This window comes from Salmo trutta, chromosome 19 (assembly GCF_901001165.1).
Source record: "Salmo trutta chromosome 19, fSalTru1.1, whole genome shotgun sequence".
Lineage (NCBI taxonomy): Eukaryota > Metazoa > Chordata > Actinopteri > Salmoniformes > Salmonidae > Salmo > Salmo trutta.
This window is the reverse complement of record NC_042975.1, coordinates 55,680,412-55,706,224: the sequence shown is the minus strand read 5'-3', so window position 1 is coordinate 55,706,224 and position 25,813 is coordinate 55,680,412. Positions and strand designations below refer to the sequence as shown.

At 42.2% G+C, this 25,813-nt stretch overlaps 1 protein-coding gene across 2 annotated transcripts in view; it reads left to right on the top strand.

Moving 5' to 3' along the window:
• The first annotated feature begins 8,387 nt into the window (after window positions 1-8,387).
• LOC115155022 (segment polarity protein dishevelled homolog DVL-2) overlaps window positions 8,388-25,813 on the top strand; it is a 33,932-nt gene continuing 16,506 nt past the window's right edge. For both annotated transcript variants that reach the window (XM_029701809.1, XM_029701808.1), the window contains exons 1-6: window positions 8,388-9,101; window positions 23,504-23,573; window positions 23,840-23,985; window positions 24,288-24,397; window positions 25,264-25,390; window positions 25,675-25,765. In XM_029701809.1, the coding sequence (XP_029557669.1) occupies window positions 8,941-9,101; window positions 23,504-23,573; window positions 23,840-23,985; window positions 24,288-24,397; window positions 25,264-25,390; window positions 25,675-25,765 (705 nt within the window). In that variant the 5' untranslated portion in view covers window positions 8,388-8,940. The remainder of the gene's footprint in view (window positions 9,102-23,503; window positions 23,574-23,839; window positions 23,986-24,287; window positions 24,398-25,263; window positions 25,391-25,674; window positions 25,766-25,813) is intronic.

The following is a 25,813-nucleotide window of genomic DNA, read 5'->3' as shown; positions in this document are numbered from 1 at the left end:
AACTGTCGCAACTTTAACACTAGCTACCTCATTACAACTTAGTTTGGTCAAATCTCATACAAGTTTGCATTGACTAGATACTTCTGGTTATGTAACGTTATCATTTGACAGCGCTAGCGAGGCAGGCTAGCTAGCTAACGTTAGCCTACAAATCTGATTTGCAAGTTTGTAGCTCATACAAGCGTGTTCTGTATTGTCTAGGGCAAAACTAAATAATGGATGCAGATATGGTGGTAGCTAACTCATGTCTGAGTCTGATTAATACAGTGAACTAGGCGCAACAAACCGTAACGGTGTCACTTGCCTGAATCAATCCAATCTGGAGCTTGTCGGTCTACATCTTGTAAAGCATAGAATTAGGGTTACCACAGCCTCAAAGTCAAAATTGGCTATACTGTAAAAATTCATGAAAACAAATATTTTGGTCTTAAAGATGAGGCATGAGGTTAGCAGTTGGCTTGACGACAGTTACTGCAATGTGTGTTATGTGAAAGTTGTATTAAAAATAACTGGTTTGATAAACTAGTATGCGGCATGACACATCTCCTTTGCATAGAGTTGATCAGGCTGTTGATTTAAGCCTGTGGAAGGTTGTCCCACTCCTCTTCAATGGCTGTGCGAAGTTGCTGGATACTGGCGGGAGCTGGAACACGCTGTCATACACGTCGATCCAGAGCATCACAAACATGCTCAATGGGTGACATGTATGATGAGTATGCAGGCCATGGAAGAACGGACATTTTCAGCTTCCAGGAATTGTGTACAGGTCCTTGCGACATGGGGCCGTGCATTATGATGTTGAAACATGAGGTGATGGTGGCGGATGAATGTCACGACAATGGGACTCAGGATCTCGTCACGGTATCTCAGTGCATTCAAATTGCCATCGATAAAATGCAATTGTGTTCATTGTCTGAAGTTTATGCCTGCCCATACCATAACCCCACCACCACCATGGGGCACTCTGTTCACAACATTGACATCAGCAAACCGCTCGCCCACAAAACGTCATACCATCTGCCCAGTACAGTTGAAACCTTGATTCATCCGTGAAGAGCACACTTCTCCAGCGTGCCAGTGGCCATCGAAGGGGAGGATTTGCAAACTGAAGTTGGTTATAACACCAGACTACAGTCAGGTCAAGACCTTGGTGAGGACGACGATCATACAGATTAGCTTCCCTGAGACGGTTTCTAACAGTTTGTGTAGAAATTCTTTGGTTGTGCAAATCCTGGGCCGGCATGGTTACACGTGGTCTGTGGTTGTGAGGCTGGTTAGACATACTACCAAATTCTCTAAAATGACATTGGAGGCGGCATATGGTAGAGAAAAAAACATAATTCTCTGGCAACAGCTCTGGTGGACATTCCTGCAATCAACATGCCAATTGCACCCTTCCTCAAAACTAGAGACAGCTGTGGAATTGTGTTGTGTGACAAAACTGAACTTTTTGTGGCCCTTTATTGTCCCCAGCACAATGTGCACCTGTGTAATGATCATGCTGTTTATTCAGCTTCTTGATATGCCACACCTATCAGGCAGATGGATTATCTTGGCAAAGAAGAAATGCTCACTAACAATGATGTAAACAAATGGGTGCACAACATTTTAGAGAAATAATCCCTTTGTGCGTATGGAAAATGTCTGGTATCTTTTATATCAGATTATGGTACCAACACTTTACATGTTGCATTCATATTTTTGTTCAGTATAGTTTGACAATGCATTTCTGTCTTTATCATTATGCACTGCATACTAGCTAGAGCAGGGGTGGGCAAACTTTTTGGCTCAAGGGCCACATCGGGATTTTGAAATTCAACGGAGAGACGCATTTTTTGGGGGACCTCCCGAGTGGAGCAGTGGTCTAAGGCACTTCATCTCAGTGCTTGAGGTGTCACTACAGACCCAGGTTCGATCCCAGGCTGTGTCACAGCTGGCCATGACTGGAAGACCTATGAGGCGGTGCACAATTGACCCAGCGTCGTCCGGGTTAGGAGAGGGTTTGGCAGGCCGAGATTTCCCTGTCCCATCGTGCTCTAGCAACTCCTGTGGTGGGCCGGTCGCATGCTGACACGGTCGCCAGGTGTACGGTGTTTCCTCTGACACATTGGTTCGCCCGGCAGTCTCGTGTGCATTTCTGACACATTGGTGTGGCTGGCTTCCGGGTTAAGCGGGCATTGTGTCAAGAAGCAGTGCGGCTTGGTTGGGTTGTGTTTCAGAGGACGCACGGCTCTTGACCTTCGCCTCTCCTGAGTCCATACGGGAGTTGCAGCGATTGGACAAGTCTGTAACTACCAATTGGATACCACGAAATTGGGGTGAGAAAAGGGGTAATTGAAGTGGCCAGTGGGCCATACTCCCCCCCCCATTGAGCTAGAGTAATCAGAAATATTGCCTTATTTGTTAAGAACGCCTACTTAAGAGCTTTAGGATAATATCCTTTGCAGGGTTTCTAATGCGTTCAAGATGGTCAGGGCAGTTCTGTAATTCTTTTTCATTATAATTGAGGGAAGATTCAGTCCAACTCAGATGTACAAATTATCAGGGGACACATTCCGTAGACACGACCAACAAGAATGTTGCACATGGAAAGTATGGAAACTCTTTTCACATGTTCCTGCAAATCGTAACATTCCTAGATTTCTTTGGCCTGCATTGGTTTCCTGAGTTTGCAAAGCCAGACCTATCGCTAGTCTTGGTTGAATGTGAATCAGGTTATCACAAGTCCCAAGGTTCCTGATTAATCAAGTTACAGGGCATTCCTAGGAAAATTGGGCTTGCAATGTTGGACTTGTTATAAAGGGTCTTATGAGGAACAGGGTCTTAGGTCTGGTTAATATATCAGCTAAACACATATGATATGTTTGTCTGATGCCAGACTGCACAGTCGATGATGTGGCACGCAACCATTGGTTGATGCAATGTCTACGCATCTAGTCGGGCTGGAACTCTACCTTTGCTACTGTCAGAAATGCACACGAGACTGCCACAGTAACTGTTCTTCAGATTTGAACAAGCCAGACATGCGAAATTATCAGGTGACGATTCACACTATGGCTGCGTTTTAGACAAGCGGCCCAATTGTTTTTTTTCCCCACTAATTGGTATTTTGACCAATCACAGATCTTTTCACATCAGATCTTTTTTTAGGGATGATCTAATAGGTCAAAATACCAATTACTGGAAAAAATATCAGAATTGGGCTGCCTGTGAATACGGTCCCTGAACCCTATGGACAGTGTAGGCATATGAAGGCCAATCGGCAACACACCTGATTCTTCCAATCATAGTCTTAATTATTATTATTTATTTTTTAAGGCATCATGGCAATGAATCTGGGTGGGAAACCTTGGGGAGTAATGACGGCAGGTACAGGGTTAGGATGACTTATCTGTGGTGGCAGGTGCGTTGAAGACTGACGACTTCGGGCCTCGTCCCGATGATTACAAGGATGATTCTGACCCAGTGGGAGCAAGATTTATGGGTAGAATGTATCCTTGCCTTCTGGGTGATCCATATGTGGTGTCAGGATTGGTGGAGAAGTGGTTGGCCTGTTGAATCGGTGAAAGTAACTCTAAGTGGATTTATGATTTCCATCCAGAGGGAGCCGACACTCCGCGCCTTGGAACAAGAACTGTGACTTTCTTTGCTCTCCGCAGCAGTGCGCCATTGAAAGGAGTGATAACTGGAGTGACGCTAAGTGTTGAGGAGGACCAACAGAAATTGAGGATTCCCAGTGTTTGTGACTCCTGCCGCTTGGTGCGACACAGACCTGGTGGAGAGCGTGGTGAAATGGATACTGTCTGTCCTGATGAGTTTTGACGCAGAGTCTTTACCCAACCAAGTCAAGTTAGGATGTGTCAGTTATCCCATTTGAGTTTTTGTCCTGAATCCATTATGGTGTTTTAGATGCCAAGCTTATGGCTATGTGTAGGAGGGAGATTCCTAGATTTGAGAAGTGTGCATTAGGGCATGAGACAAAGGAACGTGTAGTATCTTTGGAAAAAGATGAGTGTGTTAACTGTAGTGGTACCCATGGTGCTGGAGATCAGAAGTGTCCGGTGATAGAAAGGCAGATTGAGGTTGCCAGGATCAGAGTAGTACAGAAGGTGTCGTATGCTGAAGCAATGAAAAGTAGTAGACGAAGATGGGTCCAGGGCGAGGGATCCTAAGAGGCTCTCTATGAGTAGGCCGAGGCCAATAGTGATCGGAAATAACATGTTTCAGTAAGGTTGGCGTTTTAGCATTCATAGCCATGGTTATTAACTGTACTGCAGAAATGGAATCACAGAAAATATATGTTGTGGTGTCAGCTGCAGAGAAGTACATGGGTGTATGAGATTTTACTACAGAGGAGTTACAAGGTGTGTTGAATGGTCTTGTCCTGTCCTCCCAGGCTGCGGGCCCGGTGTATGATCAGATGTAGATTGGTGTTGAGGTTTTAATGGTTGTAGGGTTAGATAGATGGTAGGGCAATTTTTATTATCTTTTGCTGTCCTTTTCCCCTTCCATTTTGTGTCACAAAGTGTAAGGAATTCACACTCCAGAATAGTTGGTGGAAACACAGGGCTAGATAAGATAAATAGATTAATAGGGTGGCCGTGACCGGCCTTACAATCCAGTACAGTAGGTGGCGTGTATGCACCTTTCAGTTGCTTGCTATCAGGGCAGGATTTCTGAATGTGTACGCAGGGCATGTTCCGGGCCAGTAAATAGCATATGATAGCAAAATGTGTAGAATTGCAGGAAATTTGCTCTAAAACTGCAACATTTTCTCAGTCTCATGACAAAATGTGTAGAATAGCATGATTTGTTTTTTGGGGGGGGAGGGGGGGGGGGGGCAAATGCAGTAGTCCAGCCCTAATCCAACAATGCAAATTTAAAGAAGGTGTTTATTGGGTTCGGTAAGATGGCAGAAGCAGGTCTTCTGTTTAAAACTGATAGCGTGTTGAGTGGAGATGAGTGAGAAGGAATGGACTACTGGTAGAGTAAGTTCAAATGTATTATTATTATTCGACATTCTGGCTTGTAAGGAAACGTTCCACATTTTTGCACTGTTTAGTTTCAGACTGTACCAGAAGCTGGTATCACAGTCTGATTCATCAGCCTAGTCACTAACCAAGACATTGTGACCTCTATGCCTTTTCACACTGCATTATCTTAGCACAGGGCTCATGTTAACCCTGAGTTAAAATGATCCCAGGGCTACTTTGACAACCTTTCACACAAGAATTTGTTAGACCTGGACTTAGTGCAATGTGAATGTGGCTTTTGCTACAATTTGTCTTTGGCATGCTGTGATCACCAGGGGCCGGTTTATCAAAACCTTTTGTGGGTGATCAGACAGATCTGGATTCTGTAATCCTGTTTTTTTGTTATCCGGGATCAGATCGATCTAACTGTTTTTGAGACGGTTTTTGAGACTTATCGGATGGGATCGTTCTGATCCAGATACCACAATATCAAGATCAAAGAATCCAGATTCAGATTTTTGGATAGGTCTCTATATTGCCATCTACTGGGTGAGTTATGTTGATCCAGATACAAAGTTCAGAAAAACTTTGCTGTCTTTTTGGCTAAAGAAAATATTTTAACATAACTCACCCAATAGATTACAATATAGAGACCTGTCCAAAAGAGTGTCTCTCTTATGGAGAAAGGTCTCTCAGCGCAGTATTTTCCAGACTACAACCTAAAACAAAAAACATCCACGTGGGCGTGGTCTGGTACAAAAATTGATATAAATCAGTCAAAGATAATTTTAACAATTTGGTACACATGATAAAGTTTTCCCTTTGTCCATAAATGCCATACTTAAACGTGCTGCATGGTCAATCCTACGTCTGCATTGGCCGTGCGGTATTTACGGTGAAACGGCTTCTGCAAAGGTCAGGGGCATTCATACTTCTTGCATTTCGCGGAGCAGCACAGACTGTTGAGCAGAGCTTTTGTGAAGGAAGTTGTCAAGGAAGTGAGTTTTGTGTTTATAGAGGACCTTCGGCCCACACCCACCGTCAACCAATCATGTCACTGCGGAGCTATACGGAGCACTCCGCATTGTTACAACATTTTGGAGGCCCACAGCGATGCGGTACGCACCTCAATTTGGCCTATGCGTGCCTCTGGAGGCTCCGCAATTGCGTCACACCCTCCACACGTATTGTCCGACCACATTTTCGATCAAGCTTAAATTGGCTTTTATCCCTATCCAGAGGATCAGAATAAACATGTTCAGTTTTGAAAAACCCAATGCTAAAATTGGTGCATGATGAACTATATGAATATAGCCAAGACAAACAAGTTTGCCTGTCAGTTATAAAAAAAAAAATTATTGCATTACTTTTAATATAACACTTAAGTGTTAAATATTTTAAAATGTATTTCATTATATTAAAAGTAACACTTAAGTGGATGCAGTCTTTCACAGTGCCATCCGTTTTGTCACCAAAGCCCCATACACTACCCACCATTGCGACCTGTACGCTCTCGTTGGTTGGCCCTCGCTTCATACTCGTCGCCAAACCCACTGGCTCCAGGTCATCTACAAGTCTCTGTTAGGTAAAGCCCAGCCTTATCTCAGCTCACTGGTCACCATAGCAGCACCGACTCGTAGCATGCGCTCCAGCAGGTATATCTCATTGGTCACCCCCAAAGCAAATTCCTCCTTTGGCCGCCTTTCCTTCCAGTTCTCTGCTGCCAATGACTGGAACGAACTGCAAAAATCTCTGAAGCTGGAGAGTCATAGCTCCCTCACTAGCTTTAAGCACCAGCTGTCAGAGCAGCTCACAGATCACTGCACCTGTACATAGCCCATCTGTAAACAGCCCATCTATCTACCTACCTCATCCCCATACTGTATTTATTTATTTATCTTGCTCCTTTGCACCCCAGTATCTCTACTTGCACATTCATCTTCTGCACATCTACCATTCCATTGTTTAATTGCTATATTGTAATTACTTCACCACCATGGCCTATTTATTGCCTTAACTTACCTCATTTGCACTCACTGTATATAGACTTTTTGTTTTCTTTTGTTCTACTGTATTATTGACTGTATGTTTTGTTTATTCCATGTGTAACTCTGTGTTGTTGTATGTGTCGAATTGCTACTCTTTATCTTGGCCAGGTGGCAGTTGCAAATGAGAACTTGTTCTCAACTAGCCTACCTGGTTAAATAAAGGTGAAATAAAAAATATTTGAAGAAAATGTAAAGCATGACTTTTAATATAACACTTTAAGTGTTCAATATTTGTTGAAAATGTACCATCTCACCGGATAACTCAAATAATTCTAAACACAAATCCATATTGTTCAGAAGTCTTCATCTGAAAATGCAATCCTAGCATCTTTCAAGCATGCTTGAAGGAAGCGAAGGCACAGTTTTCTCTTTTTGTTGGAGCATTGTCAACTTGATCTTCTCTTCAGCAAGACAAGTCAGATTTTCTGACTACCTTTTTTTGATTTAAAGGTGACATTGGATGACCAAATTCTTATCCCTATCAGGAGGAACTGAATCTCATTTTTCAGTTTTGAAAAACCCCATTTCAAACATTTTATCCTACCCCGTTGGGGAAATCCTTGCAGATAACATTTGAAAAACTGGGCCCTGTAACACGTATAATCGTAATTATAAAAATAAAAAAAATTGTGGGGGGGTGAAATCACATTATGTGGGCTCCCGAGTGGCACAGCGATCTAAGGCACTGCATCTCAGTGCAAGAGGCGTCACTACAGTCCCTGGTTCGAATCGAGACTGTTTCACATCCGGCCATGATTGGGAGTCCCATTAGGCGGCGCACAATGGTCCAGCGTCGTCCCGGTTTTGCTGGGGTAGGCCGTCATTGTAAATAAGAATTTGTTCTTAACTGACATGCCTAGTTAAATAAAGGTTACATGTAAAAAATTACAAAATACAATCTGTAGCTAGGACACATCCAAGTCCTTCAGGTTGTAATCGTTCGTAGACACAAGGTTTTGGGTTTCCAAGATTATTCCGTTTGAAGCAATGGTTCACTCATCTAAAGCAACCCTGTTAACATTGTGCATGCTGTATTCCATTTCAGGCTGTGGTTTGTGACAGCGTGACTCTTGAGTCCTGTGATTATTTTGCCCCCAGAAAATATATTTCTTATTACACAAAGAGTTAATGTGATATGTTCTGTGATTTGTCTTTGATAGACCTAATAGACAGATGTCAATCAGTCTTAAAACATTCTCTTTTGATTGATTGCATGCATCTGTGAAAGCAGGCTGGGTCAAATCTTATATATCCGAGCATTGGATAAGCTTTAATATGGATTTTTTACAGCGGGTACAAAACAATTTTATTGTACATGTGAAAGTCCTATCATGAGAAGCCCTACATATTAATACGCTATCTGTTGGGATTTCAGTTGGATGTCCCGAGCAGGGAAGGGGAACTACGCTCTCTGTTGGGATTTCAGTTGGATGTCCCGAGCAGGGAAGGGGAACTACGCTATCTGTTGGGATTTCAGTTGGATGTCCTGAGCAGGGAAGGGGAACTACGCTATCTGTTGGGATTTCAGTTGGATGTCCTGAGCAGGGAAGGGGATATAGGGGCGTAAAGATACGCCTGTGTAGCCTATAACGTCACACGCCGCGTTGGCTACTAGCAGTGCAGGGATAGCTTTGAGCCCCCTCTTTCCCTACCCAGTTGATGCCTAAAAAGTTTTAGGAAACTCTACGAATTTCAGCGTACCTGAGGGAATTAAACTATCGAACAAAAACTGGAAAGTGACCGAATAATTAATGTATGCAAGGACAGCTGCAAGTAAACAACCAACCGAAGGATTTAAATGGTCGCGATTTCAGAAGTAGAATAGTTTGCTGAGAGGGTAACTTTACGGTCAGACCTCGTCCACTCGTCCTGTTCTAATCGGTGTGTAAAGTTCTGAGGGACCGAAAAAGGCTGGCGAAATGGCGGAAACCAAAATAATCTACCACATAGACGAGGAGGAGACGCCGTATCTGGTGAAGATCCCTATTCCTTCTGAAGACATAACACTTTTGGATTTCAAACATGTTTTGAACAAGCCGAATTATAAATTTTTCTTCAAATCTATGGATCAGGATTTCGGGTAAGGACGGTTGTTAATGTGATGATGCTTTGAAGCTGGTTTGCTACTCCAGCTATGGTTTATCTTAAATGGCCTAGGCTAATTGATGTTGGACAACTCATTTCTGTCACGAGGCATGCATTGAATTAAATTGTTCGACAAGGAAATGGCACTGGTATTCAGATATTGCTTCTTAACGTATGTCTGTCCCATGTCAGTTGACCAGGAACTATTGCTAGAGATGTTGTTTTTACTGCGATAAACTGCTGACTTTGTGCACAAGGTAGTTTTTTAGTCTCTAATAATTCCAGGGCCAGCATCATCCTAAGGAATGTAAATGAGCATTCTGAAAAGGCACCACTGAGTAGCCGTCAACTCCACGTGACAAACTAGTGTTGGCGGATTGGAGCACCGACATGACATATAAAATGAAGTTTTTGTAAAAAACGAGGAATTTCAGCACTCAATGAACAGCCTGCATTTATGCTAAACACACATTACATTGTCCTGTGTAAATGCAGGCTATTCTTTGGGTGCTGAAAACCGTTGTTTTTAATACTTGTATTTCATGTGGCTTCAGAACCCCAGTCTGCCCACACTAGTGGGGGCTCAACTCCATCTTAAATAAGTTGAGTTGAGTTTAGTTGGCTATGACTGAGTTGCAACGATGTTGCAAACTTTTGGCAACAAAGTTGGTGCACATCAGAGAGAACCTAAAATTAAAGTATTATACTCACACGTGATGTAGCTATTCAACAGCTTCCTTTATTCACCCCTGAATCCTTATTTCTGTCCTTGAAATTATAATCATATATTAATACGTAGGCCTAATTATATAGTAATAACCAATAGTTAGACTGAAGGCATATCGTGATCTGCTAATGGAACATGGGCCTATATTTATATATTCTATATGTGTTTTTACTGTCCCAATATGCAGGCAGTTCCTAAACTAATATATTTTCTTATGAGAGAGGCTAATTAAATGCACAACTCCCGATTCAACAGCACTGTTTAAACAGAGGATGTTCTATAGCCTATACATCTCTGGGGGTCTTCAGTCTTTCTATCCCTCTGTGTTTGAATACGTCCCAAATGGCACCCTATTCCCTATATAGTGCGCTACTTTTGACAAGTGCCCTATGGGTAGTGCGAAAAAAGTAGTGCACTATAGCGAATATGGTGCCATTTGGGAATGCAATCTCAGTGTTTGGGCTAAGTGCCAGGACTCTCCCCTCTTCACAGCAGCTGCACTTCCTCCTCACCTAAACCCCATTCCTTCTCGACCCTTAAGTAGAGTCAGGAGAAAACACTCTGCCACTGCCACAGACTGTCGACTTTTCTCTTTAACAAATGAGCATTTCCTGCTCTGCCTGAGGTTAGATTTACACATTCACAGTTCCAGCGATTTAAAGCATGACCGCCATGATTTAGCAACTTCAACCATCGAAAACACACACACAGGCGCCTGAGCGATGGAGCAGCTGCATCCCCACTTTCAAAATCAGGGTGCAAATATGTTTTAGCACCCCCACTTTTTTACCAGAAAAGTATCATGATCAATTGGGTAATTTTTCATTTTCAATGATAAGTAATGTTTTGCGCTAGTCTGTATTAAAATAGATTAGTCCATCATTTTTTTTTTACTTATAATAATTAACAGATGCCTCAAGATGAGTGGTTTTTGCCCACTGGAAAAAGTTTTCCTTCCCTCCAGGGCTACACTTTTGGTTCAGTGCTACACTTTTGGTTCAGTGCAGTTAGAAAGCACTAGTTGCACCAAATGAAAAGGCACCTGCAAAAGAAAATGTTATGTATTTTGTTGTCCTGTTACATTTGTATCATTGTTTCATGTCCAATGCACTCAGGGTGATGCATATAATTTGAGCTGAATGCACCAGGGGCAAATTTTTTCACTTTTCCTGTAAGAACCATGATGAGCACAGGCATGTGATTATGTCTAATATAACGTGATTGAATCTGCGAGGAAACAAATTCCCCAAGCTGTTTACAGGCATTTTAAAAGCTGCAAAATGTATATTTTGTGGGAAACGTAACCAAATTTACATAGAACAGCTCTATAACTCACATTTCTATGTGTACTATTTCTATACTTCTCATTTTTGTGTCTTACTTTTGGTTTTGCACACCAAGTGAAAATACAATATTTTTGGTTATGGAAAAGATATTTCACAATGGTTTAGATGGTACAATGATTCTCTACAGTATACTTGCTTGATTTGTCACAAACAAAACTAGGTGAACTATTAGAATTTTAGCAATTAGGAAATGTCAGTGACGTCTGCATAGTGCACCTTTAACGCCATTATGTATTTTTGCCATCTATTTTCCCAACGTCAATTAGTTAAATCACATTGTTAAAATGTTTTCATTCCGTTACAAAAGTAAGTCCTAGCTGAGCCCCATATGCAACTTCATTGTGGCCGCTTCGCCCTTACAATGTAGCCAAACTGTGTCTGTGCCTAAGTGCAATATGTTAAAAGCACAGGATATGTGTACCTTGATTAAACGGCCCTGCTAAGTAATATTGACCAAATAAGCCAATTTTCTACCCTAGTTGCATCAAATATTTATGCTGCTGAGACAATTTTATACATTTTCTTGGTGACACGATGACAACGCTTCGAGCAAAAAAAAAAGTCCATGTCGGAGGAAGGAAGTACCATTTTTTAATTTTTTTTTTGCCAGAGATGATGAAAAACTTTCAAATACTGTAAAACTATTTTGTTGAATATGGTTTGAAAAAGATGTGCTGTTTTGTCTTGACAATGTTCATTTGCTTTGACTCTAATGTTCCATAGGCTTACATGTGCGTCTGAAGATGGAGAAGCGAGGGTTTTGAAAAGCAAAGGTATTTTCAAGCCAAGGTCAAAGGTATGCGAGCACACGCGCCAGCCGAACCAAAGCATTAGGAAGAATTGGTTAGCCTAGGGCTACGCTTCAAGCCCCCTAATCATAGACGGGTTCCACACACAAAATATGCAAAAACATAAGTTTGATAAATAAACAGAGCATATACTTTTATCAGAATCATTAAGCCTAGGCCTACTCACCAAACAGATGTTGTCCATAATTCATCACCATGCCCTGTTCAATTCTGAAGAACGGGCATAATATACTAAATCGAACGTCTGCATATCGAAATACATTTTGGTTTGTTACCCTGCATTGCTTTTCTTTCAACTCGCCAAATGGAGCCACGTTTCAAACGATCACTCCGGGAATAACTGTTCCAAACACAAGATATGAATAATTTCGCATTAAATATTCTGTTCTATTTCATTCCTGTTATTGTTTTATTTACTATAAATAGGTGTCTTGACTGCGATAAGGGCTCTGGGAAATAAGAGTGCCCTGCCTGCTAAATGAACAAAACAAGGCTATGCCATTCCATAGCCTTTTACAAGAAAGCACCACTGCTGAAGTTACTGCCTTTTTAAAGTGTTCAAGGATATAATAAACCAGTCGATCCACTACATGGACAAAAGTATCATTCCAAAATCATGGAAATTAATATGGAGTTGGTCCCCCTTTGCTGCTATAACAGCCCTCCACTCTTCTGGGAAGGCTTTCCACTAGATGTTGGAACATTGCTGCAGGCACTTGCTTCCATTCAGCCACGAGCATTAGTGAGTTCAAGCACTGATGTTGGGCGATTAGGCCTGGCTCACAGTCGGCGTTCCAATTCATCCCAAAGGTGTTCTATGGGGTTGAGTTAAGGGCTCTGTGCAGGCCAGTCAAGTTCTTCCACACCGATCTCGACAAACCATTTCTGTATGGACCTCGCTTTCTGCACAGGGGCATTGTCATGCTGAAACTGGAAAGGGCCTTCCCTAAACTGTTGCCACAAAGTTGGAAGAACAGAATCGTCTAGATGTAATTGTATGCCGTAGTGTTAAGATTTTCCTTCACTGGAACTAAGGGGACTAGCCCAAACCATGAGAAACAGCCCCAGATCATTATTCCTCCTCCACCAAACTTTACAGGTGGCACTATGCATTCGGGCCGATAGTGTTCTCTTGGCATCCGCCAAACCTAGATTGATCTGTCGGACTGCCAGATGGTGAAGCGTGATTCATCACCCCAGAGAACGTGTTTCCACTGCTCCAGAGTTCAATGGCAGCGAGCTTTACCACACTTCAGCCGACGCTTGGCATTGCGTATTTTGATCTTAGGCTTTTGTGCGGCTGCTCGGCCATAGAAACCTATTTAGTGAAGCTCCCTACGAACAATTCTTGTGGTGACGTTGCTTCCAGAGGTAGTTTGGAACTCTGTAGTGAGTGTTGCAACCGTGGACAGACTATTTTTACGTGCTTCAGCCCTCGACAGTCCCATTCTGTGAGCTTGTGTGGCCTACCACTTCGCGGCTGAGCCCCTAGATGTTTCCACTTCACAATAACAGCACTTACGTTTGACCGGGCCAGCTCTAGCAGGGCAGAAATTTGACGAGCTGACTTGTTGGAAAGGTGGAATCCTATGATGGTGCCACGTTGAAAGTCACTGTGCTCTTCAGTAAGGCCATTCTCCTGCCAATGTTTGTCTATGGAGATTGCATGGCTGTGTGCTCGAATTTTATACACCTGTCGGCAACAGGTGTGGCTGAAATAGCGAAATCCACTAATTTGAAGAGGCGTCCACATACTTTACGGTTTCAATAAATCAGTCTTAAACAGCACTTGTTTATTTGACTGAAGATACGGGGCAATTTAGCAATTACGATTTATCTGTAATGGTTATGATACATAAGGCACTGTTGGCGTGTAGGCCTAGATAAATGTGCATGTATTTGTCTCGCCTTGTGTTCTAAAAAAATATTTACTCGAGTTCATATTTATTGTGGCAGAACCGAAGAATTTTTTTTTGTTATTTTCAAAAATATGGATTTCCCCTGTGAAGAAAGTGTAGAATTGTAGGAAATGATTAAAAAAAATCATTTTCCATTGATGCAAATACTATTTGACAGAAATGCATTTGACCGTCATTCTTCTTGGTCAATAGGTTAATTTGCATAATATAGTGTGGGTATTTTTGTTAGTCATCATGAGGCCCATATTATTTATCCAACACAAGTATCACACTCTCACATTATTGAGCCTATTTTGAGCGGGATGTTTGCTGGTTGCTTCTGAAGTAAAACATGCTTCTATAAGTCAATTTATTGTGCAACAATTCTAAATGCAATTGCATGTTAACAGTTTTGGTGCATGACTAGAAAGAGCTAGGCCTATTACTATTTTCTCAACTCAACTGGTACCCTAATTGGAGCGCGCCTCCCATCATAAAGAAATCAGCCGTTTCCAGCTACGATAGTCATTTACAACATTAACAATGTCTGCACTGTATTTCTGATCAATTTGATGTTATTTTAATGGACAAAAAAATTGCTTTTCTTCCAAAAACAAGGACATTTCTAAGTGACCCCAAACTTTTGAACGGTAGTGTATATGTGTACATTTATTTTGCAATGCTCGCGCACAAGACGCGTCTGGTTTGGTTAGCATGTTCCCGATATGCCATTTCTCTCCTGTTCTATTGGTTTTCATATCAACTTTCTTCCATTGTCCAGAAGCCAAAGGCATTATCCTAGTCATATTAGCAACTCATCCTAGTATTTGCATCTTTAGATTCCCCCTTTAAGTTTCTAACAGAGATTTTCATTTTTGTCACATATGGAACCACTCATCAAGTGTGCTGTTTAGGGTTTTCCGCAAATTTGCTTTTTAGCAAATGTTTGAAAATGCTTCATTACAGGATTGCATGTTCCGTTAAAAAATAACCATAATCTATATGTGATTTCTGTCATGCTGAGCACCGTGAATGGATGCCCTAAAGGGTTACGCACCCAATGCATATGGGTCTGTTAAATTTGTCCGGCGCCACATTTTCTTAAAGGAAACCCTGATACACACACTACATACAAAAGCTATTTTCTACCTCAGACAAATCTTATTATGCCATTAGTCTGAGTGCTGGCCTCCCTGGTAAGTTACATTCCCTCCCATCTACAACAGGCTAATTTATCTCCTGGATAATACAGCTATACTGGAGGCCCCCTGACTGTACATTTAACTTATGGACTGCTGACATTCATTAGGCTATGAGACAAATAGGGGGAAGACCATAATGGAGAGATTGTAGGCTTTCAATATCTGTCTGCTCTACAACTTCCTGTTACCATGTACAACTACACAACTTTCTCTAGTCTCCAAGGCTGCGTTTACACAGGCATCCCTATTCTGATCTTATCCCATTATGCCACCTGTCCCTGGTGACTTTCTTCAGCAAAGATGTCTGACAACTTGTTCAGTTTGTCTGTTGAATCTTAAGTTCATACAAATATTTACACGTTAAGTTTGCTGAAAATAAACGCAGTTGACAGTGAGAGGACATTTCTCATTTTTTTCTGAGTTTATAAGCCTTCCACAACCATAAGACCCACTAATAATTTAATTATTTTCTCAAAATACTTTAACCTGCTTCTTTTTTTTTTTTCCTTAATCACTGATCTGGCTTTCAAGTCTATGAAAATGCCCGCTGCACATTCACTAATATTGACTCACTTCTTGTAGCAGGCATTAAGCTATAGAAAATTAACACAGGTCTCAACAATCTCTGTCTCTAACTGTTTGAAAAGCATCTTAGCCTGTCCACTTTGTTCAGATTTTGAAATCAAGTGGCGTACCTTATTTCTCAGAAAGAGGACGAGTTGCCATTTCCATATATAATTGTTTTATGCTTATTGCACATTTATAAAAGACTAGATAACTAGTATAAGTCTTTGGCTAAAATGCTGCTAGCAGTACCCCAATGCCGTGTGCGACAAATTGAGCATTCATTTTCCAGATTCAATATTCATTTATACTCTCGTTTTAGTTGTCTGCTCTGCACGCAATTTGAGTAGTTGAGACATAACTTTTCTAACGAAACCCTTTTTAACTTCTCTATTACAGTAAAATAATGTCTCAATGTGTTTGTCCATATGACCGATCCTGTTGGACCGAACATCAAATGCAGATAGCGAGTTGAAACTGCTTGTCAGAGAGGAAATTGTAATCTCTCAATTTTGTTGGAGTGAGAGGCAGGGGGAGGGGCTTGATGTGTGTATACCATAGAGGAAAAGACGAAGCGAGAGGTTTCACTCAAGCTAAAATCTGTCCAAAAATAAGCCCAATGTGTTTCTATGGGCTTATTTTGGACCTAAACTTGTCGCCTGCCTTCCCGCCTTTGGGACAACAAGTCCCTTTGTTAGGGCAGAGATGTGCATCTCTTCTTTATATATAGATCTCTGGTGAAATGTAGAGGTGTACACAGCACAGAAGGAGCGAAAGATATGAGACTAAAAATACAACACGAGAACAAGCGGCCGTAAATACTCATAAAAATGATAAAACCCTGATTATTTTTGGAATATTGCGCAACAACATGAATTCAAATTAATCAAATAAATTAGATATCGCCCAGCCCTACTTAATTCCCTTCAAAAATGTGTCAAAACCATTCGGTAAAGTTGCAGAACATTATGCATGGTATTTTTCTTTACCTCAATATCATTTAGAGGCCTGTGAAGTTGACCAAGCAGTTGGATTTTAAGTGAGACAACAGCAGATCTTGACTTTTCTCGTCCAGAGTGAGGCGTTTTATTTGCAAGTGAAGATAATAGCCCGTGACTGTACAATATAAATAAATACTAACATGCTCTAGAGCAAGGGTTTTTAAATGTTCTTGGCCAGGGACCCTCTCCCATCATATGTTAGCAAAAAAACAAACGTGTCTTATATTCAGGCAGAGCCGCCGGAAAACATGTGGCGAGACAGCATTTGCCCCAGTAGGCCTACTTTTCAATCTGCACACCACTTTCAAAGCAGTAGCACCAACCCGGCCAGATAGCCTACTTGTCAGCACATTTTTGTATTGCAGTTCAAAATGTACCTGCACTGTCGTCGCAGACTACCATGTAAAAACCATTGAAGACTACACGTAGACAAGCGTGCTATTTGTGCAATATGATTGGCTGTTCATTCAAGCACCAATATGCTCCAGCAAATCACCACTTCTCAAGCAGAGCTACGTTCACACAGCGCACACGAGCTGTCCTGAGCAAAAAATAAGTCCCCATCAATCTACTCGCTGAGCTTATTTATTTTACTTATTTTATTTCACTTTTTTAACTAAAGTAATCTTACAATAGTGAACATTCTATCAATATGCTGGTGACTGTTGAGTCTGCAAAAAGAAACCTACAAAAATACACTAGCATTTGTCGTGGTTAGCCTGCTGTAGCCAGGTCGATGTCATTTCCAATGCCATTGTCTTATTTTGAGATGTAATTAAAGCAAATTCTCAATGACATACTTTAGAAACAAAAATATATGGCATTTAATACAATGCAATTCTAAAGAATAGAGTAACGACTTACATTGCTAAATGATATTAAATAGCTTTTTAATTCATATCATAATAACCAAATATTGCCTATTAATAGCTGCATATAGAGAGAAAGCAGGCAACCTATAGGCTCTGCATGACCCCAATGCATTTAAAAACTACACCATGTCCAGGCCAGTGAGGGGGAAAAAGTTACGTTGGACCCTATTAAAGCTTACAAATAGGACAGAGTTTTACCTGACCAGGTCATGATTTTCAGGAAAAACTCCAGGCCCCAGAAGATGTGTACGAATTTTGACACACCACTTTGGAACCTGTTTCTGCCTTCTCTGTCATCATGTGAATGATAATGGCTAGTAGAAGTAATCAGCATTTTAAATTTAATAGATTTGTTAGAATATTTCATTACTGTGACCTCCCCACAGTTCATTATAAGAGGAAGTGTAAACTAACAGTCTATTAGTTAGAAAGGTATCTTGGCAGCGTAAGGAATTTTGCTGTTCTAAAGCAATTTTTATGCAATTCAACACTTTCATTGTGCTGAAAGAACATTTTGCAGTTTTGAAGAATTGCTGGAAATGTTCTATGTATTTTGCCATGGCTAATGGTGTGTTCCTCTGTTCATAACACAATCAATGGCATGTGCTCTGAACCAATGCTGGCCCTAAGACCGCACTCAACGAGCTGTATAATAATGATCAATAATTTATGATAATGGCGCTGAAAGCGGTTTGACAACCCCGTAACTAATTGTGCTATTTTGTATGTTTTTTTTGCGTTATTTAACTTGTACATGTTTCTGCCACCGCGTCTTATGACCGAAAAGAGCTTCTTGATATCAGGGCAGCGATTACTCACCCCGTACTGGAGGAATTCTTCTTCAACAAGTCGGAAGGATTTACTCCAGACACCCGACAAGGCCCTCATCCCCATCATTCACAGGAGGAGAAGACGGAGATATCATGGACACAGGTCCAGGTGCCTTGTAAGGATCCGTCGCCGAGAGGGTAATCTACCTTTTACCATCGGTCCTATTAGCCCATTTACAATCAATCGATAATAAAATAGACGAACTACGAGCACGTATATCCTACCAACAGGACATTAACTGTAATATCTTATGATTCACAGAGTCGGCAGAACGACGACATGAGTATTAGCCCATTTACAATCAATCGATAATAAAATAGACGAACTACGAGCACGTATATCCTACCAACAGGACATTAACTGTAATATCTTATGATTCACAGAGTCGGCAGAACGACGACTGGCGTGTTAAGCTGGCGTGTTAAGCTTTTCCGTCAGGATAGAACAGCAGCCTCTGGTAAGACAAGGGGCGGCGGCCTATGCATATTTGTAAAAAAACAGCTGGTGCACGAAATCTAAGGAAGTCGAGAGGTTTTGCTCGCTTGTGGGAGAGTATCTCATGATAAGCTGTAGACCACACTATTTACCAAGAGTTTACATCAATATTTTTCATAGCTGTCGATATACCACCGCAGACTGACACTGGCACTAAGACTGCACTCAATGAGCTGTATACGGCCATAAGCAAACAGGAAAACACTCATCCAGAGGTGGTGCTCTTAGTGGCCGGGGACTTCAATGCAAGGGAACTCAAATCAGTTTTACCTAATTTCTATCAGCATGTTAAATGTGCAGGGAAAAGATCTCTAGACCACCTTTACTCCACACACAGAGACGCATACAAAGCTCTCCCTGCACACTATTTGGCAAATCTGACCATAATTCTATCCTCCTGATTCCTGCTTACAAGCAAAAACTAAAGCAGGAAGCACCAGTGACTCGGTCAATAAGAAAGTGGTCATATGAAGTAGATGCTAAACTACAGGACTGTTATGCTAGCACAGACTGGAATATGTTTTGGGATTATTCCGATGGCATTGAGGAGTACACCACATCAGTCACTGGCTTCATCAATAAGTGCATCGATTCACATTGTCCCCACAGTCACCGTACATACATACTCCAACCAGAAGCCATGGATTACAAGCAACATCCACACTGAGCTAAAGGGTAGCACTCCCGCTTTCAAGGTGCGGGACTCAATCAATCACATTTATTTATAAAGCCCTTCTTACATCAGCTGATGTCACAAAGTGCTATACAGAAACCAGCCTAAAACCCCAAACACCAAGCAATGCAGATGTAGAAGCACGGTGGCTAGGAAAAACTCCCTAGGAAGGCAGGACTCTAGGTAGGAACCTAGAGAGGAACCAGGCTCTTACTACCCTGAGACAAGGTCGAGTATAGCCCACGAAGATCTCCCCCACGGCACAAATCCGAGGGGGGCACCAACCCAGACAGAAAGATCACGTCAGTGACTCAACCCACTCAAGTGATGCACCCCTCCTAGGGACGGCATGGAAGCGCGCCAGTGACTCAGATGCAGAGAATCCCAGTGGAGAGAGGGGAACCGGCCAGGCGGAGACCGCAAGGGCGGTTCGTCGCTCCAGTGCCTTTCCGTTCCCCTTCACACCACTGGGCCAGACTACACTCAATCATAAGACCTACTGAAGAGATGAGTCTTCAATAAAGACTTAAAGGTTGAGACCGAATCTGCGTCTCTCACATGGATAGGCAGACCATTCCATAAAAATGGAGCTCTATTAGAGGTCAACCGATTAATAGGCACGGCCGATTTCAAGTTTTTATAACAATCGGTAAACAGCGTTTTTTTGACGCCGATTATGGCCGATTACATTGCATTCCACTAGGATACTGCGTGGCAGGCTGACCACCTGTTACGCGAGTGCAACAAGGAGCCAAGGTAAGTTGCTAGCTAGCATTAAACTTATCTTATAAACAATCAATCTTCACATAATCACTAGTTAACTACACATAGTTGATGATATTACTAGGTTATCTAGCTTGTCCTGCGTTGCATATAATCAATGTGGTGCCTGTTAATTTATCATCGAATCACAGCCTACTTCGCCAAACGGGTGATGATTTAACAAAGGCGCATTTGCGAAAAAAGCACAATCATTGCACGAATGTACCTAACCATAAACATCTTTTGCCTTTCTTAAATCAATACACAAGTATATATTTTTTAAACCTAAATATTTAGTTAAATGAAATTAATGTTAGCAGGCAATATTAACTAGAGAAATTGTGGCACTTCTCTTGCATTCATTGCACGCAGATTCAGGGTATATGCAACAGTTTGGGCCGCCTGGCTCGTTGCGAACTAATTTGCCAGAATTTGCCATAATTATGACATAACATTGAAGGTTGTGCAATGTAACAGCAATATTTAGATTTAGGGTTGCCACCCATTTGATAAAATACGGAACGGTTCCGTATTTCACTGAAAGAATAAACGTTTTGTTTTCCAAATGATAGTTTCCGGATTTGACCATTTTAATGACAAAGGCTCGTATTTCTGTGATAATTATATTATAATTAAGTCTATTTGATAGAGCAGTCTGACTGAGCGGTGGTAGGCAGCAGCAGGCTCGTAAGCATTCATTCAAACTTTACTGCATTTGCCAGCAGCTCTTAGCAATGCTTGATCTCAGCCTATCAACTCCTGAGATTAGGCTGGCAATACTAAAGTGCCTATTAGAACATCCAATAGTCAAAGGTATTTGAAATACAAATGGTATAGAGAGAAATAGTCGACGCGTCATAATTCCTACAATAACTGCAACCTAAAACTTCTTTACTGGGAATATTGAAGAACTGGGAATATTGAACCACCAGCTTTCATATGTTCTGAGCAAGGAACTTAAACTTTAGCTTTTTTACATGGCACATATTGCACTTTTACTTTATTCTCCAACACTGTTTTTGCATTATTTAAACCAAATTGAGCATGTTTCATTATTTATTTAAGTCAAAATTAATTTTATGTATTATATTAGGTTAAAATAAAAATGTTCATTCAGTATTGTTGTAATTGTTATTTATTATATAGTCCGTAATAGTTTTCAAGCCCTGCCGGTGTAGTAGGATTCAATCTTAATCCTGTATTGACGCTTTGCCTGTTTGATGGTTCGTCTGAGGGGCAGCGGGATTTCGTATAAGCGTCTGTATTAGTGTCCTGCTCCTTGAAAGCGACAGCTCTAGTCTTTAGCACGATGCGCATGTTGCCTGTAATCCATGGCTTCTGGTTGGGATATGTACGTACTGTCACTATGGTGACGAGGTCGTCGATGCACTTATTGATAAAGCCGATGACTGAGGTGGTATACTCCTCAATGCCATTGGATGAATTCGGGAACATATTCCAGTCTGTGCTAGCAAAACAGTCCTGTAGCATCCGTGTCATCTGACCACTTCCTTATTGAGTGAGTCACTGGTGCTTTCTGCTTCAGTTTTTGCTTGTAAGCAGGAATCGGGAGGATAGAATTCTAGTCAGATTTCCAAATGGAGGGCGAGGTAGAGCTTTTTATTTGTCTCTGTGTGGAGTAAAGGTGATCTAGAGGGTTTTTTTCCTCTATATGCACATGTGACATACTGGTTGAAATTAGGTAAAACAGATTTAAGTTTGCCTGCATTAAAGTCCCCAGCCACTAGGAGCAGCGCTTCTGGATGAGCATTTATTTGTTTGCTTATGGCCTTTATACAGCTCGTTGAGTGCGGTCTAAGGGCCAGCATTGGTTCAGAGCACATGCCCATTGATTGAGTTATGAAAAGAGGAATACTGCATTAGCCATGGCAAAATTCATAGAATAGCTGGAAATGAGCTCGATATTCTAAAATATTTCACACACAATAAAGCCCCCAGAATATTTTCCAGAAGGAGAAGAAAATGATCATTTTGAAAAAAATAAAAAAGTTATATTAGAATTGTGCCTGTTGTTCATACATGTATCTGCCCTCTCATTGGCTAGAATGGTCCCACCTGATTTATCTTCCTCCCACTGCCTTCCATCTTTTGAGGACATGTATTTACATTGTAAGAGCAGTCATTCGACTATCTTGTCAGTATAATAGATAATCCATTTTTTAGATGAAACAAAAGATAATCTTCAACCAAGACTCGAACAGATCAAATCAGTTTATTTGTCACGTGCGCCGAATACAACAGGTGAACCTTACAGTGAAATGCTTGCTTAAAGGCTCTAATAGTGTAAAAAAAGATACCCCCTTCTCAATCAACAGGGAAATACAAGGTAATCATTAAAATTTTTACAGCTTTGCCGTAACGTTTTGATTGTTAAACATTATCACATTGCACTTGTTACTTTTGATCAGTAAATACACAAACATAATGAGTTATAACAATGGGCGAAGCACAGCAAAAGCTTTCTGCGACGCACCAATTACCGGCGCTCCCAACTCAAACTCCTAATACATGTTCCTTCCTTGACAGGTGATCAGCAACAATCGAGGACATCTCTAACCCACATTGTTATCAATAAATACATGTGCTTATCATAAACTGTAAATCCTCCTCGGTGTCCGGATATTCATAATATCTTTAGCTCAAGTGACGGAGGACATGGGACGATAATCACAAGGCCATACACAGAAAAATGCCTTCTCTCACACAGTGACAGGCATGGACAGGCACCCGGGCATTCCAACAAAGGAGAGATGGGTGGATAAACCCATACAGACCAAATAATACGCATCCACAACCCAGACAGGAGGGAAAGGAATATGTAATGGAAGCACCAGAAGAGGGAGAAGGAGTGTGTTTGTGTGTCTAGAGATGCTGTTGTGTGATAGTGGCATTTAGGTCTGGTTTCACAAACCAAGTATGTAAGGTAATAACTATGATACTAAAAGTACCTATTTGAAATAATAAGGAAAGTAGGCTCTATATTTCATCCAAAACGTTTGCATTATAGACTTAGCAATGCACAATTCATCCGTTTTTGAGATAATGTTGTAGGTCTGAGTGGTGTGCGTATGACATCCACTCTGCCTGAAGCATGGGGAAATGAACAATGGCATGTTTGAGATCTCTCGCTCTCTGTATGTGTGGTATGTCTATAGTGTGTGTATCACTCATCTCTCGATCTGTGTTATGTCCGTAGTGTGGTGAAGGAAGAGATTTCGGATGATGCTGCCAAACTACCTTGTTTCAATGGGAGAGTTGTGTCATGGGTAAGATGCTGACTTTCACCTTTCTTCTACTGATTGTGTTGCATGGCACTTTGTCCACCCAGTCAGCAGTAACCTCAATACGCTCAATACAGAATTGAGTTCTTTATCAAGAATAATAACTTGGATCTTGTTTTCACTGATGTGGTCCTGCTGATGTTTGTTTTGACAGCATGCTAGTTTGGTGGTAGGTCAGCAAGCATGGCGTTTGCTTGTGTGAATAGGTCAGTTTTTCTACTTTGTTTCTGTTGCCCCCCCCCCTTCTCTAGCTGGTATCCTCAGACAGTCCCCTTGCGGAGCCCCCTCTTCCCCCGGTGGAGGTCTGTACGGAGTCCTCCCTCCCCTCTCCCCCCCTGACTCCCCTCCCGGTGGAGAGGACAGGGGGCATCGGAGACTCCAGACCCCCGTCGTTCCAGTAGGTTGAAGCCCTACAACATAGCCTGATCCACACACACACACACGGCTGGGAGTTAAGTAAATGCAATAAAAAGTGGCAGCTCCAGTGAATGATTGAATGGTACAGTGGATTGGGATTGTGAGAAGAACATTTCAGAGGGAGAACAGGAAAAATGCTGACTACATTCATCAGGATGTCTTTACGATATGTCAAAAGAGGAAACTGAGACATGGAGTTGTTTTTCTGTTAATGACAATGGCATTCTAAAACATCCTCCACATTCTCATCCCCCTTGTTCTCCCCCCTCTTTCTTCCTCCAGTCCCAATGTGGCAGGTAGTGTTGAGAACCTGGATGAGCGTACTGAGACAGAGTCAGTGGTGTCATTCAGAAGGGAGAAGCCCAGAAGGAGAGAAAGCATGGAGCAGCATGGTCAGTAACTGTTTGAGTGGTCCAGTTGGTAAGAAAATTGCTCGAAACGCCAAGGTCGCGGGTTCAATTCCTGCAGGCATTACATGCATTTTTAGGATGTGTATGTGACTAAGTCTCTCTGGATAAGAGCATCTGCTAATGACTAAAAAGGTTAATTGTACGGCCTCCCGAGTGGCGCAGTGGTCTAAGGCACTGCATCGCTGTGCCACTAAGAGATCCTGGTTCGAGTCCAGGCTCTGTCACTGCCGGCTGCGATCTGGAGACCTATGGGGCCGCGCACAATTGGCCCAGCGTCGTCCGGGTTAGGGGAGGGTTTGGCCGGCAGGGATGTTTTTGTCCCATCGCGCATTAGCGACTTTGGTAGTTACAGGCTTGTCCCATCGCTGCAACTCCCGTACGGACTCGGGAGAGGCGAAGGTCAAGAGCCGTGCGTCCCCCGAAACACAGCTCAACCAAACTGCACTGCTTCTTGACACAAAGCCCGCTTAACCCGGAAGCAATGCGCAATGCACGCTGACACGGTCGCCAGGTGTACGGTGTTTCCTCCGACACATTGGTGCGGCTGGCGTCCGGGTTAAGCGGGCTTTGTGTCAAGAAGCAGTGCAGCTTGGTTGAGCTGTGTTTCGGAGGACGCACGGCTCTTGACCTTCGCCTCTCCCGAGTCCGTACGGGAGTTGCAGCGATGGGACAAGCCTGTAACTACCAATTGTATATCATGAAATTCGGGACAAAAAGGGGTACTGTCGCTTTGGCAAAGTGGCATATAAGTGATATGCTCTAGTCTAGGTACTAAAGGAGTAATGTTTGGACGATGCTCATGTCCCCCACGATCGTCCTTATCTCTGTTGTCCCTCTGCTCTCCAAAGGGCCGCGGATGAACGGTCAGAGCCGTCGGGAGCGCCACCTGGCAGGCTACGAGAGTGCCTCCACCATCATGAGCAGCGAGCTGGACACCACCAGCTTCTGTGACTCGGATGATGACACGATGAGCAGGTGAGACACACACACAGAGCATGGGCCGTCAACCACGACTGTTTAATAACTTGAACTTATTTGGCCCAGCATCACCACTTTGCCTATATAATTTATAGAAATGGTTAACAAAACAAGCCCTAAGATAGAGCCTTGGGGAACCCCTTATGTGATATCCAGGAACCTAGATTTTTTTTACTGTTTCACATTGACACCGAGTTGTGTTTGAGATATAGTTGCTGAGCCAATTACAGGCTTCCTTAGGAAACGGGTAACACCTCCATTCTGGCTTTCTCCCCTCTCAGGTTCAGCAGCACCACAGAACAGAGCACAGCCTCTAGGCTACTGAAGCGCCACCGCAGACGCCGGAAGCAGCGTCCCACCAGGCTGGAGAGGGTACTGCAGCTACTGCTTTTAATATATAATATTTATCTAGGAACATAC